We start from the raw sequence: 19397 nt of genomic DNA, 5'->3' as shown, positions 1-19397 counted from the left end.
ACCGCCATCTAGCAGGTGAAATTGCTTCAACGAAGTCAATTCCAGTAATAATTCTTGCAATTTTTTAATGCATGACTACGTAGTACACATATTTGTAACGGAAATTTCCGGCTCGAAAATTTAAAACAATGTAATGATCAATTTCTCGCTTCAGAAAACCGAACGCTCTAAATTTCATTCGACAAAAAGTGCTATAAAATAAATTCTTAGTGAGAAGTTTGGGTAGGGTATTAGATAATTATTCATGTATGTAACGGATTTAAAAAAAAAGACTAGTAAATATTTTGTCTGATTTTTCCCTCGTTCATTAAAACTCAAATCTAAAAAAAACATTATTTATAACTTATGTTAAGACTTAAAACAATGGCCTTTTGTAACTGGACTATTAGTACCTCTTTTAGTATTTTAAAATTAGCACTAGTAATACAAAAGCAAACCACCAGCTCAATCGAATACACATTGTACTCATGTTGATTAAAAGTGGACGACGACTTCCGTTTTATTCATTAATTAAAAACATTTTATGCGATTTTTTATTATTATTAAATTGGGCGGGTAAAACACAGAATAGTTTTAGTAAATATTATCTTACAGACTTATCTCAAAGGTTCTCACAAGATCAGACAAACTTGACAATTTTCAAACTTAAGTAACTAATTGATTCATCAATATCCTTAGGAGCCCGTTGGTCTGGTGGCACATGGAAGCGTAGGTGAGCTGTGTCACGCAACCATAAACGAATTAGTTCACGCTTTCTGTCCATATGAGGATTAGTGTCATTAGATCGATGCGGCTCCTTTTTTATGCTTCATAAAAAAATATTATTAAGTATTATTATTTTTGATTAATAATTAAATCATATTTAATGATGAAACTAATCAGCGGCATCAAGTTAAGTAACATGGAACACGTTTCGTAGATGGATGGAAGACCTAGATTTTTTTTGACCTTTATTTATTTTTGAAAAATCAGAAAAAACTTACTTTAGCGCCGCTTCCTTTTTGTTCTACAAATATTATCATGATTACAATTACTGATGAAAATAAAAAGCAGCTAAGTAACATCGAATATACGAGATTTGATCAAAAAATACGGTGAATAATTTTTTATTAAAAAAAGTAATAAGGTTACGTAGAATTCGATTTAATCTCCTTCAAAGTACTGTCCTTGGCTAGCAATGAACTTATCCCAACGTTGACTTCATGACTGGAGGCATTTCTGGAAGGCGTCTTTCGGAAGGGCTTTCAGCTGCTCGGTCGTGGCCCTCTCAATGTCAGCAATGGTGTCAAAACGTTTTCCTTTAAGCACAGTTTTAAATTTTGGGAAGAGCCAAAAGTCGCATGGTGCTAAATCCGGTGAGTATGGCGGATGTGGACAGACAGGAACACTTTTTTCGGCCAAAAACTCGCGAATGAGAAGCGAGGTGTGACACGGCGCGTTGTCGTGGTGAGGAAGGAAGCCATTGGTCCATTTTTCTGGTCGCTTTCTCACTCGTCTCATTTGCAATTCATTAGTTAAAATGCTTTGAACGGATCCGTACGAGATGTTAAGGTCTTCCGATAGCTCTCGAATAGACATTCGCCTGTTTGAACGAACCATTGTTTCCACTTTTTGCACATTTTCAACTGTTTTTGAGGTTACTGGACGTCCCGCACGCTGCTCGTCTTCAACAGACTCATTTCCGTTTTTAAATCGGTCATACCACTTATCAAAGTTACCACATTATCGCCGTACACCGATTCTAACATTTGGTGAGCTTCTTTGGCACTCTTTTGCAATACTCTTTGCACTTTTATTTTAATATTAATATTTTTTAATGTTACATTTTTATATTTATAATTACTTTTACTAATTCTGTAATGATTAACTGATTTATTAATTACTGATGATGACTGCTTAATAATCTAACAGGGCACTTAGTTCTGCATTTTCACGCAATATGTATATTTTACTCCAATAATGGTTTAGTAACGCTCATTTTATGTAATTGGCAATTTTTATTTGTACGAATAAACTGTAAAAACAAATCTGATGCTGTTACTCCTATAAAAATTAGCCTCCTAAAATTAGCCCTATTATTTTGTAGATGTTGGGGATTAGTTACATTATTAGCATTACTTCAGAATAAATTTGATACAACTGCGTTTTTTCTACGACTATATTGTTCTAGAGACGTTTTATATTAAGTTAAAAAACAGAGTGTCGTCCGATTTTAAATAGATGCAATATATACGCTCCCTAAATAATTACATTACGTTTACTGTGGATAAAACCTGATTAATGATAGACATTAAAATTCAATTTGGAATCGTCCCACGCCCCTTTCTGTTCAGACCACATGACTGAGGGCTGCGACACTTTATCAAAAGCACACACGTTCCCTTGTGTGCATAACCCTCAGCTGCGCCCCACTGCGCACTATACTTTGCCTCTGGGGACGGATTACGGCAGACACCTGTGGACGCTTTTCGCGTGATACTTGTAATAAACGACTACTTCTTACTTAAGTTCAATTATTTTATTGCTATTATTATTATTATGTATACTCAAACATTTTACACACACATATGTATATATATGAGTATTGACTAAGTTACTTTTTACTTGAAACGTAAAATAACCTATTAATTTAAACATTTTTAGAATTTTAAATTAAAAGTAATTATTCAGGTTTAATTAATCCGATTTGATCATCGTAAAATAAGAAGAAATATACAAAATCTGAATAATCGATCGCTAAAAGTTATAGACAGCAGTTTTTTTATGATTTATTAACAACATAAGCTCGAAGTTTTTTCTTGGTCATACGGGTGTGTAAGTTTTGTAGGTTGTGAAAAATATCAAGCCTGAGCGAAATTATAAATCGACCATTCAGCTTTCAAGATGAAAGCGTTAAGACCGTACCACGCCGCCAACTAGATCAACAGTTATTTTCTGTAGTGATCATCAATTTTTCAAAATGTCGTGTAAATCAGATACAGTAATTACGGAGAACGTTTTCTTTTTTTTTAAGAAAAATCTTTTGAGTTTTGTGGAAATTTTTTGTTATTTGTTTCTTGGAATTAAAATTACTTTTCTTTAAACGGTTTTCATTCTACAGTAAAGAAAAGGATCACGAAAATAGTAATAGTAGACGGGAAAATCTCAGAAATATCTGTTCTGTACTCTTATGTAAAGGTAACTAGAGATATTAAAAAAAAATTGAACGTAGATTATCTTGGAATTTCAACAGTTCTTTGCAATACTCTTAAATTTTATGTAATCTAAGACATTTTTTATCTCAACCCAGTAAAGCTAAAAAAACTTCAAGAAAAATTACAATTTTTTTTTTTTAAGTTTTAATTAACATATATACAGAGTGGTACAGGGAAACGGGAAATTTTGAAAGTAGTAGTAACAGCCCTGATGAGCTGGTAGAAAGGTGGGAGTAGCATCCTTCTGTGCACAACTACCTGCCATTTAGTAATCATGGACCAGTAGGTCGGAGCACAACGTGGACTGGCCATGAAGGCATTTTACAAGAACGGTGACGGTGTGAATGCTGCTCAACGGGAATTCCGACGTCATTACAATTTAGGACGTCATGGTCGCGTACGATCTTGTCACACCATCAAAACACGGGTTGAAAATTTCGGGGAGACGGGTTCAGCTCTAAAAAAGAAATCACCAGGAAGTCTATAAACCCAAGAAAACATTGAAGCAGTTCGGGCCTCAATTGGAAAACAAAGCAGAATTTAACCTAAACCGAACAACCGTCCGCCGAATACGCCACACTGATTTGAAGTTTCACTTTTACAAAATTCAGGTTTTACTGGAACTGAAACCATCAGACTACGTGTTCCCATGTATTTCCATGGAAGTGTTTCAAAATGCCATGCTAAATATCAGCATTCGCTTCCAGGAATGCATACATTCGAATGACAATCATCTTATGAACATTGTTTTTAGAAATTGAAATTTTTTGTGTTGGGAAACTTAATGGCATGTAATATACTTTTGGTTTTCAACAATAAAACTTGTAAATTAAATTTTTTTTTTTACTTTTGAGAGAGTTACTTCAAAATTTCCCGTTTCCTTGTACTACACTGTATTTCAAACCATGAACTCTAAGGTGTTCCATTAACCACCTTAATTTTTAATTCAGTATTACGTTTTTGAAGGTTTACCGACAATTCATACTGATGCAACCGGTAGATCGTGAAACGCCAGACCAGAAAAGAAAACCCCAGAATAAAAAGGAAAAAGAAACTAACAACAACGGGGAGTATTTTACGCGAAGAAATTGTTGTTTTCTATTTGTTACACATTTAAATGCAAATTACCTGAAGAATATTAATTAAAAAAATTGTCGAATATATTCTTTTGATTAAACTTTGAAATTATCTCAATCCATCATATGATAGTCCTTAAATAATTTTTTCCCCAAATCAAGTCTGACAAAAAGATCGGGGGGGCTGTGTCGGTGCGCACGACTGTAACGTGAAACTTTACAGACCTTAGATGAAGTTCCTCCGAGCTACAGAACGACCAACTTATCTGTAGAGTTAAATGGGAGAGCCAACATCGTATTCTTTTGAACAAAACTGAAAGTCTTCATCGGGAAATTTTAGTTTCTTCATATGGCCAAATCTACAGATAAGTTGATCGGTCTGTATGTCAGAGAGTCACTTTCAGTGTATTGGACTGAAATAAAAACGAGACATTGACTGCGAGCTAAATTTAATTTTAACATAAAACAGGCACTAAACGGTACATGATATTTATTTCTACTAATATTCGACGACAATTTTTTTCAACATTGGTCTGTGGTATGAGAAGTAAGAGACATAAGATATAAGCAGCGATAGAGGTGCTCGCGCCGTCGGCGTCGTTCACCGAGAGCGCCGTGCCGGCTTTACGACGCACCCGAAACAGTCTCGTTCGCTCGGCACCGGACAGTGGGGTACATATGCGTGGCCCATAACCTCCCCTTTCCAACGATATGCGTAATTTATATTTCCGGCTGGCTTTTGTGCGAGCTGAGGCTGACATGTTGAATTTTTATACTTTTTTTTACATGTTTACTTTAACTTTTTACAAATAAATGTTCATCAAAATGCATTTATTATTACATACATCGATCTATCTTGACAAACGCTAAACACAAACACACGAATCACCGCGCTATCACGTCTAAGTCGTTAGCTACACTGAATGGAAATGAGCGAGAGCGCCGGTTTTGGCCGATCTGCACTGTGCTCCCTCCCCGACAACCCGCTCGCCAGTAACGCAAACTTAAAATCGTATCGGCGAGCTGACCGTGTAAGTTATAAAATGACACCGCATTTATGCCTTTGAGATAAATAGTTATTAAAACAGGACGATATAAATCTTTTTGTTGCGATATAAATTTCTGTTGTGGTATTTCTATGGTTCGGTGTAATTTTAAACATTTCACGTCAAAAGTCTAACTTTTGATTTGGCCAAAATAAAATAAAGACAATATAAGCAGAAATAACACACCTTACGAATTATGTGCGAATTTACAACAAAATATTCGATTCAAATGATAGCAATGTACTTATTATTAAGCCGTTATTGTCGTAAATAATATAAAATTTCATGAAACAAAACGATAATATGAATTTTCATGTTTTTTATAACATAAATTTACCATATCTACATCACCATTCATTATGACTATAAGTCTCACTTATTTCGACAATTTTTACTTTATTTGTTCGTTCAAGCGAGAATTTGTGGGCTTCTAGCTGTTATTATTGCTAACCTGCACGCCGTTTGTTCAAAAGGTCTGGACACATTCTTAGAGCATTAACACGCGGCCCACACTGAATATCTTCGAAAGTCAAAGCAGAGGCAGCAGTATTTAAAATTGGAGATCAATCATATACTGTACTGAGCACCATTTTTCATTCTGGTACGTCATTTAATAAAGGACATTATACACGCATGATAAAAGAAAATATGGAATAGATCCGTATAAACGATGAAAATGTTAAACATAACTGGTCAAGAAATGCAAAAGATGCTTATCTCTGTATAGCAAAGAAAGAGGATTTAAACCTAAAATTAATCGAAACTGGCAAAGAAGGAATACCATCATTTCCGATTAATAACTAAACAAATTCATGGTTATCAAATGTAAAATCAGTTATTTTACTTCACACATCAAATTATTGAATTTGATAAACACTGTTGAACAAAAAGCATTGATATCATTCTTCAAAAATAATCCCAGTGTAAAAAAGGAGGGCGATGACGCCTTACGAACGGGCGATGAGTATCTTTTACGAAATTACACTCTGACGAAGACTATTGATATCATTGCAGTACGCCAGTACTTTACTCCGAACCAGAACGTCTCAGTAAATTTTTAGGTCTGATATATAAAAAATTAAACCACTAGTGAGAGGTATCGCTGTTATAGAGCAATCTGAAAAATGTTATTGTAATGCTCTCGTATTCGAGATATGCGTCCCGGTGTCCCACCTTTGAAAATGTTTTTACGATGTAGTGAAGAATTCCTTTTCAATATTATCAGTTTCCTTTAGGTCATTTACAATAGTTTTCTAAAACGTTCATAATTATAAATAATGTAAAGACTTTTTAATGACACTATAAAAAGTTATTTGTGATCACGATAATATTTTTCAAGATTATAGGAATTCGTCATCAAAATTTACATTAGTTATATCATTTAAAATGTAAATAAAAAAACGTGTACTTATAATTTACACCGCCCGAACTTGTCGCTATTTTATTATATTATTTCATAAATAGAATCACATCGAAACTATTTTCATAATTTTTATCATACTGGAAATTAATTTTTTCAGATTTATTAATTTTTATTTTAGCTCATTCTTAAGTCCCGAATTTTTTCAAAGAATTTAAATACTAATTTCTTATATTTAATATACTAAATTAATAATATTACAGATAAGTTACCCGGTTCAATTAATCAATAATTGATCTAATACCTAATTTAAAGACAATCTATTATAAGTTATGACCGAAGGTTATATTTAACCGCGTAGAGATCAAAATATTCTATTTTTTAGATTGTAAAAAATCCAAAAGTAATATTGTTGCCCTCTACTAAATCTATAAAATTTACCCTTCTTTAACTAAACTTTAAAAGTAATAAAATTCCGTTAACGTTTAATTTACGATCAACGACTAGAATTGGTTAAACGATAATACCAAAACAAACAGAGTTGTAGATTGACGTGTACATCTATTAGATAAATATTAAAATATTTCAGCTTCCTAGTTTCCATAGTTTTCGGATCAGGATGAGGACACAATGTAGAACATGTTGTAATGCATTAAGAAAGTTGTAATATTCTGAATCTTTTTTTTTAATTTTTAGGGGTGTTGAAATCGGACTTTTCTAATTTTTAAGTAAAAAATCATTAAATGTTTAGTTTTCTTTATTTTTCTTCGTAAATTTCTTTATAAGATGATGTGAAAGCTTTATATACGTTGAACGGTTCCGTTCAAAACGAAACTTTATTATACAAGGCGTAGTACACAGTAAAGAATACTTTAAAACTGAACAGAAAAACTGTTTTATCGGTAACTTGCAGCTACCCACGTGCTTCGCGCTCATACTTGACGTGTAGCTTGAGCCTTTGACGCTCATTTGCTAATTTTCAGTCTCGGTAGCTGTGGGTGTGCTTCAATTTAAGCTTGTGGATTTTATTTTGGTCTATATGTTTTCTTTAAAAAAGAAAAGAAAATAGAAAAGATTCATAGAAATTGGTGCAGTAATTCTCACTGAATGAAGAAATTTACACGATTCATAAATTGATAATTTTTTTAAAAATTGATAATTTCTTCGTTATTCAAAACCCTAACGCACGATATCGGGATTTTTAGTACCATATATGTTTCTCTATAAAAAAAAAATAAAATAAAAAAAAGATTCTTCGAAATTGTTGTAGTACTTTTCAAGTTTAGCAAACAAACTTTCAGATTTATATATTAGTATGATAAAAAAGAAGTCGACATCTTCTATTACTGTCGGCCAAAATATAGACACATTACAGAAATTATTGATGTGCTTTTACACTATATAAAACTGTATATCCACATCCTGTTTATCACATCCTGGCTCCCCAATTTTGTTTTATCTCTGAATTGACGGAACTCGGTACCCGACTGTCAAAGGCTCAAGGCCTGTGCACTTATAACAGTATGGTAAAGCTGTAGAGTAAAAGCTTAAAAGCTTTCTATATTGTATCATTCCACTTTTTTCTGATGTTGTAGTCTTAAAAAGTAACGTATCGTAGTTTTAAAAACTCATCGTAAATCGTTTCAGGTTTATTCAATTACGATTTTAAATTTAGATTTGAAATTGAAACAGATTTGATTGTAAAATTTGTAAATTTAGATTTGATGTATTAAATAGTAACAACTTTTACTTTTGATTATAATTCGCACGTCAAATAAAAAAAGTATTGTAAAACAGTACCCCTTGTATTTGAAAAAAAATTAGAGTTCATTAGAAAGAATAATACAATAGAATTATATTAATTATTTTGATTTGATGAGTACGTTAAGAATCAACGAGAAAGAAGCTTACTGAAAGGTAAACTTTCTTTCAGTAAAAGCTTGAGGACATTAAATTTTTCTACATATGCTTATTTAATCTGGTAATTTTATATTATCTATTCATTTGCAGGTACGACTGAGTGAAATACAACCAGTTACCTATCATACAATTTTCGAATCAATAACTTTCCGATGTTACTATTTTTTGTGTAAGAATGAAAAACAAATGTACAAGTATAAATTAGGCAACTGAAGTTCATACATATAGTTTTTATAAATAAGTAATCTATTTTTACTAACGAAATTATGTATAGGTATTTTATACATAAATAATGTTTTTACTGTTTTGAAACCGAATAATAGTAACTGAAAATTTTTCAGAATATCTGTCACGAATCGATCTGATTCTCGCCGTATTAAATATTCCATCAATAGATAAGGGGTAAATATGCCACCGATTAGAAGAGAGATAAGTCTTTACGTTGATAATTGAAACATTTAATTTGTTCAGCGAGCTGAATGACGAGTACAGAAAGGATGTCAGCTGCAGTGAAGGATCAGCTGTTATAGATCACACGGTTAGACGCACTCAACAACCCTATTACTCCCGGACATAACTGGTGCATTAGACGATTTAAAGTGCATTCTACGTAATCTTCCTTGCAATATTCCCCAGGGAAAATTCAGAACTGGGACTGCCTTTTTATCTTAACACTAAAAAAATAAAATTAACACATTTTAATCTATGCAGAAGAACGATTTAATCAACTTTACCGATTAAATTTATAAAAAATAAAGGTCTATATTTATTTATAATAAATAAAGGTCTATATGCTATTATTAATTACATATATTATATGTACACATAAACAGTAATGTACTAAAATAAAACCATGTTAACATGAACAAAATCTGATGTGGAAACCACATGACTTCCTTGTACATCTATTAAATTACATACACACATTTTTTTCCCGCTAAAACTTTATTTAATATTTTATATTAGTTTATATGTTAATTTTGTTTCACGTCGCTCAAGTAGATATGTGGTGTAAGTGAGAACGTGTCGGATCCGTAACCATGCACATATCGGTTCGAATCCGACTTCATATATATATATATATATATATATATACTTTTTTAACTTTCTTTTTAAATTTAAATATATTGATTTATTAATAATTATTACCTTCTGATTTAAAAAAAAAAAAATTGAATTAAAATTAAAAGTACATAAAATCTTATTTCACTAATAACTTCTGATATTTTCATATTTTTTTTATTGTTATTGAATCATTATTTATTGTTAAAAGATTTTTTACAATCAGAGGTTATAATTATTAATAAATCAATATAATTAAATTTACAAAAAAAGTTAAAAAAAATATATATGCATATGAAGTCGGATTCGAACCTATGTGCCTTCCCCTTGTAAGATACAAATATTTAATTAATTAAAATTTTATTTGGCTATAACTCTGGAACCAATGAAAATAAGTACCACTTATATATCGTTGAAAAGCTCTCAAGAGGGCTTTTTACTGCAGTTAAGAAAAAGTCAAATTCCAAATGTTTCAAAATTGAAACTTCGCTTTATTTAGAGGTCTGATTGTATACACATTTTTGGCCCTTTCTATTTTTTCCTGTTTAGCCTCCGGTAATTACCTTACAGATAATATTTCAGAGGATGATATGTATGAGTGTGAATGAATTGCAGTCTTGTACAGTCTCAGTTCGACCATTCCTGAGATGTGTGGTTAATTGAAACCCAACCACCAAAGAACACCGGTATCCACGATCTAGTATTCAAATCCGTGTAAATAACCGACTTTACTAGGACTTGAACGTTGGAACTCTCGACTTCCAGATCAGCTGATTTGGGAAGACGCGTTCACCACTAGACCAACCCGGTGGGTTTACACATTTTTGGCCCAGTCGATTGCAATCAAACGGGGAGGTGCACAACTAGATGTTACAACAGTCCTAAGTACAAAATTAAAAAATTCTACGACTAATCATTTTTTAGTTTTGCGAGATATAACGTACAGACGTCACGCCGAAACAAGTCAAAATTGATTCTGGGTTGGTCAAAATAGATATTTCCGTTGAAATCTGAAAACCGAAATTTTTCACGATTAAAGTACTTCCTTTACTTTGTACGAGGAAGTAAAAATCGAATAAAATTTAAAAAAATATATATTTTGAAACAATTACGGGTAATGTTTTATACATTTTAATCAAAAATTACATTTTTTTATGCTTGAAGTGTTTTAGTTATTTTCCAAGTGAAAATAAGAAAAATAAGAATAAATTCAACTAAATATCAAACTAGTATCCGGTTCTATTATTGGACACTGATAAACCAATAAAACCAGACTTCTTCTCATAGCAATATACGAGTCGTAAATACTTGTATGACCTACTCGCAAGTGATCTTTATGAAAAAGATGTTATTAAAATATAACCAGGACGTTATGGCACCTATGAGGTTCGGTCCGTTCACATTCGTTATCAAAGGGGTGTATGAGTACAGCGCAACTTCTAAAACTGCCTTCCATACGTATTCTGAATAATAATAGAGCAGATCTAGTACAGCTAAGTTTAAAATTTCAATTTCTAATACTCGCTATTAAAGACACTTTTGAATTCTGCAATATTTGATGTGAAATGTTTTGTTTCATATACAATGCGTTTTTATTTCTATGTTACAATTTTTTATTGTTTACTACGCGTTTCAGAAATGTAAACATCCATTTTAAAGTTTCTATTGTCTTTTTCCATCTCGTAATTTCAAGTTGAAATCATTATTATTATTAAATTGAAAAAATCCATTTTTAAACTGTTCATTCAAAGTAGAAATGATCTATTCTAGAACTGAGTTATATGGTCCATATATATTTCCTACAATTTTCAGCGTTTTAATTTGAAAAGAAACGGGTGACACAAATAACAGTACCGATTACATGCAAATGTGTAATATACGTATTTACACGAATTAACATCAGGAATGTAACATTTATGTCCGTATAAACATTTATCAAAGAAATTTTGAGATTTTATTAATAGGTTGTAAATTTAGGCAATTTTACAATATAATTTTCGTTTATTTAGTTGTGTTGACATGAATAAGTTTAAACTGTATGAGTGTATAAGGAATTCGCATGATAATTTGTTTAACTAATAATAAACTGGACACAAAAACAGATGTTTTATGTACATATATAGTAATACTATGTGTGCAAATATGAAATTAGAATTCCTTTATTTCAGGATTTTATTACGAAGTTGTGCGGGCGTTTCATTTTAACGCGGGCGGTTCTAAAGGGAGGAGTTTTATTGAACTCTTGATATCAACCCACGCGACCTAACTTCCCTTCCTGGCCCCTCTACACAACGAATATATAACTCCGACCCTATATATGCCTTCGAATTAATCCGCCATTAACGCACAGCTTGCACAGACTCGACGTACACTTGCTGTCTTTTGACTGATGCCCATTTGCTCGGATTACTGCAGCTTAAATTCTTAATACATTGCCCAACTCTCCGTTTTTGCCCTGCTACTGAAATACACTTAAATTTTATACTACACTAACTTTTGTATCAAAACGAATTTCATTTATTAATTAAAAGAATTTTTTTTTCCCGGCGTATTGTAATTTTGCAAAGCGCTGAAAATAATGGCTATCGATTTCTAGTCTTGGTGCGCGTTATCTCAAACAAAATTTAATAAAGTAATTACATTTAATCGCAATCTCTTTAAATAAATCGAGTTGTTGAAGTAATTTAGTCTCGATGTAACGCTCAACCGACGGATAAATGTAATAATGAAATCTAACGAGTCTTCTTTAACAACTGAAAAATTTAAATCTTTTTAAATAACGGTTTAACTTACGACCGATAATGTTTTTATTAATTAAAGCAGTCAAACCGATAACAATGGTTTTAATTTTGTTTAAAATCCAAGGAAAGAGAAAGAAACTTTTACTGGTGTGGCTACTTACGATCGGTAGAAATGTTTTAACATGTGTATATTGTTAAGTCAATTTAAGTGAAATTTGTAAGTTATTTTGCAAGATCTTAGTTAAATTGTTCTCTTGAGAGGGTCGTGATGTCCGTACGTCTTCCGAAACGGAGTGCTTTGTGCTTTAAACGAGAGTACCGATCGATCGGTGGCCGATTACGAAGGCATCAATAGCAAGTCGGGAAGATGAGCTTCATGACATGATAGCACTCGGTGCTAGGGACAACAGGAAGGAGGAAACTAAAAACAATGACGGGTGGAAATGTATTGCGAGGCCGTTGCATGACCTTAAGGATTCGTGATCGCTGTAAAATAAAACAGAAAATATGCAATCCATAAATGAAAACGAAAGAAACGTACACGTAGATGTGCAAATTAGAAAAACGCTACGACAAAGCATAAAAATAATGCAAATGCTTTTAGTGTACAAAATTGGATTTTTATACTCTGAATCGGAAATCATGCTAGCTTTATTTTTCTGGGTAGAGCAAAACTTACGATGATACACGCAAATTAGGTGAAAGGAACTCTTTGTAAATCGATTACAAATGCTTGCAAGGATGTCGTTGAACTTTAATTTAACTCTTCTCCTGTGATACAGTGAAAAATTACAATTATACTTACTCCTTATCAAAATAAAAATAATGATAACGGGTTCTAGAATTATTTATTTGATAAATAAAAAGTTAACAGTTTTAAAATATTTTATATTATACGAAAGTAACTGTGCCAACATCGGATTTTGTGTGGTTAAAAACACTTGAAATAAAAGAATAACGGATATTTTAACAAAATACGAGTATTAAAAAAACCACTTAAATTTTGCTTTCTAACGTTGCGAAAAAGGTTTAAAATTATTCACACCCTTATAATGTCTGGTTTTTACTATTAAGACTATGCCAACAGGGGATGGTTAGGGAAAGTAACGTAGCGTTACCTCTGTTTTCATTGGCATACAGTTTTCATTAAACCTTCCTTACATTTTCCCCCGATCCTTTGCTACATTTTGCATCTTTCTAGTTTTTCATTGGTCCGTGCTCTTGTTTTCATTAGTTTTAAGAAAGAATCAAGACGAATAAAATGTATATTTGCTTGCAAATGTGTTTGCTATTGGAAGAAGAAATAAGAAAACTGCAAAACAGAAGAAACTACTAAATCCATAATTTGTATAGAATCGCGGATGAGGGAGAATTCAATATAATTTTCAGCACAATTTTAAATTACAAGGATTTTGGTTGACTGTCGTAGTTCAGACGCAAGGAACAAAGAGTTATGATGGTATCCTTCGGATACCATATATATATATATATATACAAACACATATGTAAAATTTTATCTTTCAAATTATGACAGCCAAACCTCTTTATAAATGAGGAAGAAAAAAATTTCTTTATCCCGGTATCTGACTTCTAGTTCCCGCCGAAAAGAAATATCAGGTACCCAATCTTCCTTTACCTTCAATCAGTCTAGTTTCAAGATTATGAGCAAAGTTGAAATTATGTACAACACTCTTGTATAGAGAGATAAGTAGAAAAAATCCAAACGTCGAAAAATCTGCTGATTATTTTACGCTTTATACATTCAATTTTTTTTTTTTTTTAAGATGAAATACTCCATGAATTTAATTTTAGGAGGTACACCGATATACGAGAATCTATATTAGATTTTTGATAATCTCCGAGGTCAGGCTAAAGGTAAACAATACTCCGTAAAAATGAAACTTCAGTTGAAAAATCTTTAAACAACACTAATTTTCTAATTAATACCTTAAGTTTTGTGAAAAATACCGTTGAGGTGGGGAAAAACATAAAATATTTTAAACAATTTCTCAATATACATAAGATGATAAAGAAAAAGAACCTAAAATAAGATAGAAGTAAAAAAATATATAGGATTCCTATTTACCCTTTTTATTTTTAGTCGTTTAAATAAAAATTGTAGGCGGTGAAGGTTTAAAAAATTTGCGGGATCAATAAAACAATTTTTGGAAATTTACCATGAGAGAAGAAATTTTTTTAAACTCGGTTGCGATGGAGTACGTGGATGGTATAACATATAACCTAATATCAACCATAAAATCAAGGTTTATGGTAGGTAAAAGTTTTTTAATCGTCGGTCCAACGGTTCTGCGTTTTACGGTATCAGATACACGCAAAATCTTTTCTTGCAGACAAGGCTTTTCTAAACAATAATTAAAAAATGCCACAAAAAATTTCAGTCTGTGAAAAAATAAAGAATGACAGGAAATACCAATGTAAATTTTTTAATAAAAGATTTATAAAAAAATCCAACCCGACCCTGCCAGGATTCGAACCTGGAATCTTCTGATCCGTAGTCAGACGCGTTATCCGTTGCGCCACAGGGCCTATGCACGTGCCGACCACTAGTTGTTTATTTAAAATTTTATTTACCTCTCAATCTTCTCGGTAGATATGAAACAAACGGCTTGTACGAACAGCTTGCAGATAACCTTAACATTCTTCTGACAATATGCTAACACCGGTCTTATTTCTTTCGCTCAGGGTTAAATCAACCGTTTACATAATTAGAAGGCATGAAAAACACTCACTTTGAATGCTTTTATTACTAATCTTGTTTTTCTATGTTTATATTAAATAAATTATTATTTAAAAAAATAATACTGAAATAAAAATAATTAAAATTACCTTTCAATGCCAGTAAGTCGAGGATGACGGTACTTATTTGAAAACAACAAACCACCACCCCAAGCAGCCTGAAAATAATTGTAATAAACAGAATAAATATATTTTTTAAAAAACGTTTCTTTTAGAAAGTTTTAGAAAAAGTCTATATTTCCAAGAAATATACAGATATTTGATTTTCAGTTCGTGAACTTATTGGAAATAGGAATTTATATCCAGTTACGTATATTAAATAAAATAATATTACTTCTAAATTTATATACAGAATACGGATTACAAAACAGTCTCACATATCAGTTTCATAAATCTGATCTGCGTGCAGATGAACAATATTAAAACTGATTTATTCGTCTAATAACTTAATACTGGCTTTGAATTTTTGGGGTCTTAATCGCTCATTTTTATCACTTGCTATTTTCAGCGGTTTCTTCTGAATCAGTAGCTACATCCAGTAACTCCTGATCAGATCCAATATTTCATCAATTTAAACGTCTTCGGTGATCTAATAAAAAAAATATGTTAGCGACAGCGCACAGGAATTAATGCTTTATCCTGAACTGGACAGAAAAAAGGTAGTGGCTTCGATTTTTTATAATTATTTTATCTTTTGATATTTACATTACTTGTTACAACGTAAACTAACTTATAATTATAAGAAAAATCATCACAAATTATAAAGAGACCAAATAGGTGGACCATATTTTATTAAGATATTCAGGTATAGTTAATTTGATAATAAAGGGACGAGTAAGAGATAAAAACTGTAGTCGAAGAGAAGAATTTGAATATGACAAACAACTGACGACGTAAGATTTAGTAAAAAATATATATGTATATGTGTTGAAGATAAAAGATTAGGATAGAACTGAAAGGAATAGCAAAATGATCTTCTTGATCTTAGATTTATGTATAACGTACAAATTACCAGTTACAAATTATCTTCTTTACCATTCTGAACTTGAAATTAAAAATAAGAGGCAGAATGGGAGTTAATAAAATGCTTATGAAATGAAAACAGACAGAAAAATTGAAAGGAGAAAATTATCCTTAAATTTATCACATGTGACGATGTTCCATGTGAACAGAATGAAAGACCAAACTCTGTTGGTCGTTCATTCTAGTTCGACATAGAAAACGAGGAAAATCTAATAAGATAAAAATATTATAATGTTTACTATATTCTTTACGTGGACAACCTGGGGTGGAATCAGACTCCAGACTGGCTGATAAAGGGTTTACATGCGAACTATACTCGATAGGGACTAGATTCTAGCACTTGCTAAATACTACACTTACAGGAAGGTAATAATGTTAAAAATATTACAGAAGAGTTAATTAATGACTTTCCTCAGAATTAACAGCTCTGTATCGTTTTACTACCACGTAATAATTTGATACTTTCCTGTTTCCCAAATACTGCAACAAAAGACATGTACTACATGCTGAAGTACTTGTTTACTTATACGGCAACTGTGAGCATGAACTCTACCTATTAGCGAATTAATGATTGTAAAATATAATTGACTTTTACACACGTAGGCCTATTAGCAACGGTAGACTGATATAGGGACATTTTGCCATAGATCAGAGTTGATTTATTTCTTCTCATTGTAAGTATTTACTCTTTGCGGTTAAATATTGGCAGAGAATAATTATAAATATCTGGCTTGAGGGTAATTCATTCAGAAGAAATTCAGCTTATTAAAAATTTCGGCAGTATAAAATAGAAAAAAAAAGTTTTCCTTTTATACGGAGTTCAAAATTTAAATATTTTACTAAAAAATTTTTTAACCGGTAAATTCGATTACATTATTGAAGTTTACCAACGCGTGAACTTCAAATCGATTTAAATTCCAATTTAAGAGATGGTATCAGTGATTTACGATTCGCTACAAAGAATCAAATGATGCGACTTAAAATTACAAATGATGGGTATTATTATCTCTGATTTTAAGCCTCATTTCTTCCAGTCGGTTCGTAGAATGGTTAACTTTTTTAAGCTTTCAAACTTTAGTAAATTAGTTGGTAAAGTATGAAACTTGTAGAATTTCTAACTGTTTATTCCATCGTCTTTAACGCTATTCAAGATTTAGGCTATACTTATGATAAATTCTATAGGACAAGATTTTTTATTAAACATAAATTAAAAACATAAATAAAGATTTACTCCTTACAACTAATCGAATTTTTCTGTTGGTTGTTGCCGCAACCGGTGTCCTAATATTGAAAAATTAAAACGGTAAAAAAGGGGTAAAATATTAACGTCATAAATAAGCTTGTGAGTAAAATTATTCTGAATAATTATGAGATTCCGAACGTAAATTAATAAAACTATCACGGTTTATCGAAATCACATTATTATGATTCATTTTCAGTCTACAACGCTCAAGTTGGTAAAATTTTAAAAATACATGTTTTTTCTTTGTTGTGAATAATTACTAAAAAAAAAAAGAACTAAAAATAATTCATGGCTTTTCTATTATGGATAGCATGAAGTGAAAGCTACTCTGTAATGACTGAAATTCAGTCCGTAGATTATTTCAATTGTGCTGATATCAATAAATATAGAAAAATAAAATCCACTTACATCCACGTGCAACCACATCTTGTATTTCTGGCAGATGTTGGCTATTTCTTCAATCGGGTCAAAGGCACCCAAAACTGTAGTTCCTGATGTACAGTTGACAAAGAATGGGATATGACCTTTTGATTTTCTTTCGATGACCAGTCGTTCCAGTTCAGATGGTATTAGACGACCCCTAAAAGTAAAATACATATATAATAAACAAAGAAATCCCACATTATTATATTTTAAACTATAATTTAATTACTTAGATGAGAAAATATTGTAATTTATCATTTTAATGGGTTTAAATTTAAATTTAATAATAATAAAAAAATGTTTGTTTATTTTTGTGAAAAATCTTTAAGTCCTGGTTTTCTCTAATGGTAGACCCTAAGGGCATAAGATTACAAAAAGACTTTCTTGGTAAAGCCTTTAAACAAGCAAAATTATTCCGGCAAAAGTTGTATATTATCTGTAGCGGAACGGTCGGCCGAATAAATCAGTGTTGCAATAGTTGAAATCTGTTATCCATAATCATCATCGATTAAAGGCAGTAAATGAAAGTATTTGCGTATTTAATTAATTTCTGTTTTAGACTATCTGTCCCAGTACTTTTAACGGCTACGATGCAAATGAAGGTATCACTTTAAGGGTTGAGATTTTACTATATTTTAGTTGGTATGACATGCTGATGTCTAACGGTACAATAATCGACTATTCAGCTTCGTATGGAATTTTATTATTCTTTACAATTTTTACTGAAGTAATAAGGTTTTGATATCTTCACGAAAATAATATATATATTTTTTCAGTAATCATAAACCTTTATAACGGTCCAGTAAAAAAAAGATTAATTTTTTTTCTAATATATGTACGGCAGATACCTAACTCCCTCATTCAGTCTTTCTTTCTCTAATAGATATTTTTTAATATTGGTTTTTTTTTTACGTGACTGCCCAAAAAGGAGTGTAATGTATTTAGGGTGTATGTATGTTCCACTGTAGAAGCTCAACGGCCGGCTGAACCGATTTAGATGTATGACCCAGCGTTTGAATCCTTACTTTACCGGGAGTATCTTAGGTTAAATAAATAAAAATATACATATATATATATATATATATATATATATATATATATATATATGTTTAAATAAATTTAAAAAAAACAATTATATACAAAATTGTCACCCGCATGCTCTTTAATTATCCTATACTGAAGAACAATGTTTGTCAGAAATGTTTGGCAGTCGTGTTTTGTAATTTTTAATATTTATCTCTTGTTTTAAAATTGTAATGATAACATCTGTTATAAATAACACTAATAAAGATAAAAGGAACTGAGTGTAATGGCATCGATATTCGACAACAGTGTATTAGGTACATTTTCTTGCTTACAGAAAAAAAAAACATAAATTATCTACCCTATCTGTAATAAAAATAACTGAAAAAAGAACCATCACTGTCAACGGCAGAGAAGAAAGAAACAGCAAAAACAATTTTGTTAAAATATATTACGTTTCAGTGAATAAAATAAAACAGAAAAATCTTTAACAATAATTTTTCATTTAGTCGCTTGTAATAAACCGAGA

General features: G+C 31.4%; 1 protein-coding gene and 1 non-coding gene across 2 annotated transcripts in view; both read right to left on the bottom strand.

Annotated features, from left to right (window-relative positions):
• Gad1 (glutamate decarboxylase) overlaps window positions 1-19397 on the bottom strand; it is a 134342-nt gene that overhangs the window by 20129 nt on the left and 94816 nt on the right. Inside the window, exons 7-8 of the mRNA XM_075361988.1 lie at window positions 17831-18002; window positions 15247-15314 (exon numbers count right to left, since the gene is read on the bottom strand). Of these exons, the coding sequence (XP_075218103.1) occupies window positions 15247-15314; window positions 17831-18002 (240 nt within the window). The remainder of the gene's footprint in view (window positions 1-15246; window positions 15315-17830; window positions 18003-19397) is intronic.
• On the bottom strand, window positions 14874-14946 carry TRNAR-ACG (transfer RNA arginine (anticodon ACG)). Its single transcript has one exon. It is a non-coding gene; the product is annotated as a tRNA-Arg (tRNA).

Source organism: Lycorma delicatula, chromosome 4 (genome assembly GCF_047948215.1).
Source record: "Lycorma delicatula isolate Av1 chromosome 4, ASM4794821v1, whole genome shotgun sequence".
Taxonomy (NCBI): Eukaryota; Metazoa; Arthropoda; class Insecta; order Hemiptera; family Fulgoridae; genus Lycorma; species Lycorma delicatula.
Note: the sequence above shows the minus strand (reverse complement) of the source record. Positions and strands in the feature narration are given on the sequence as shown.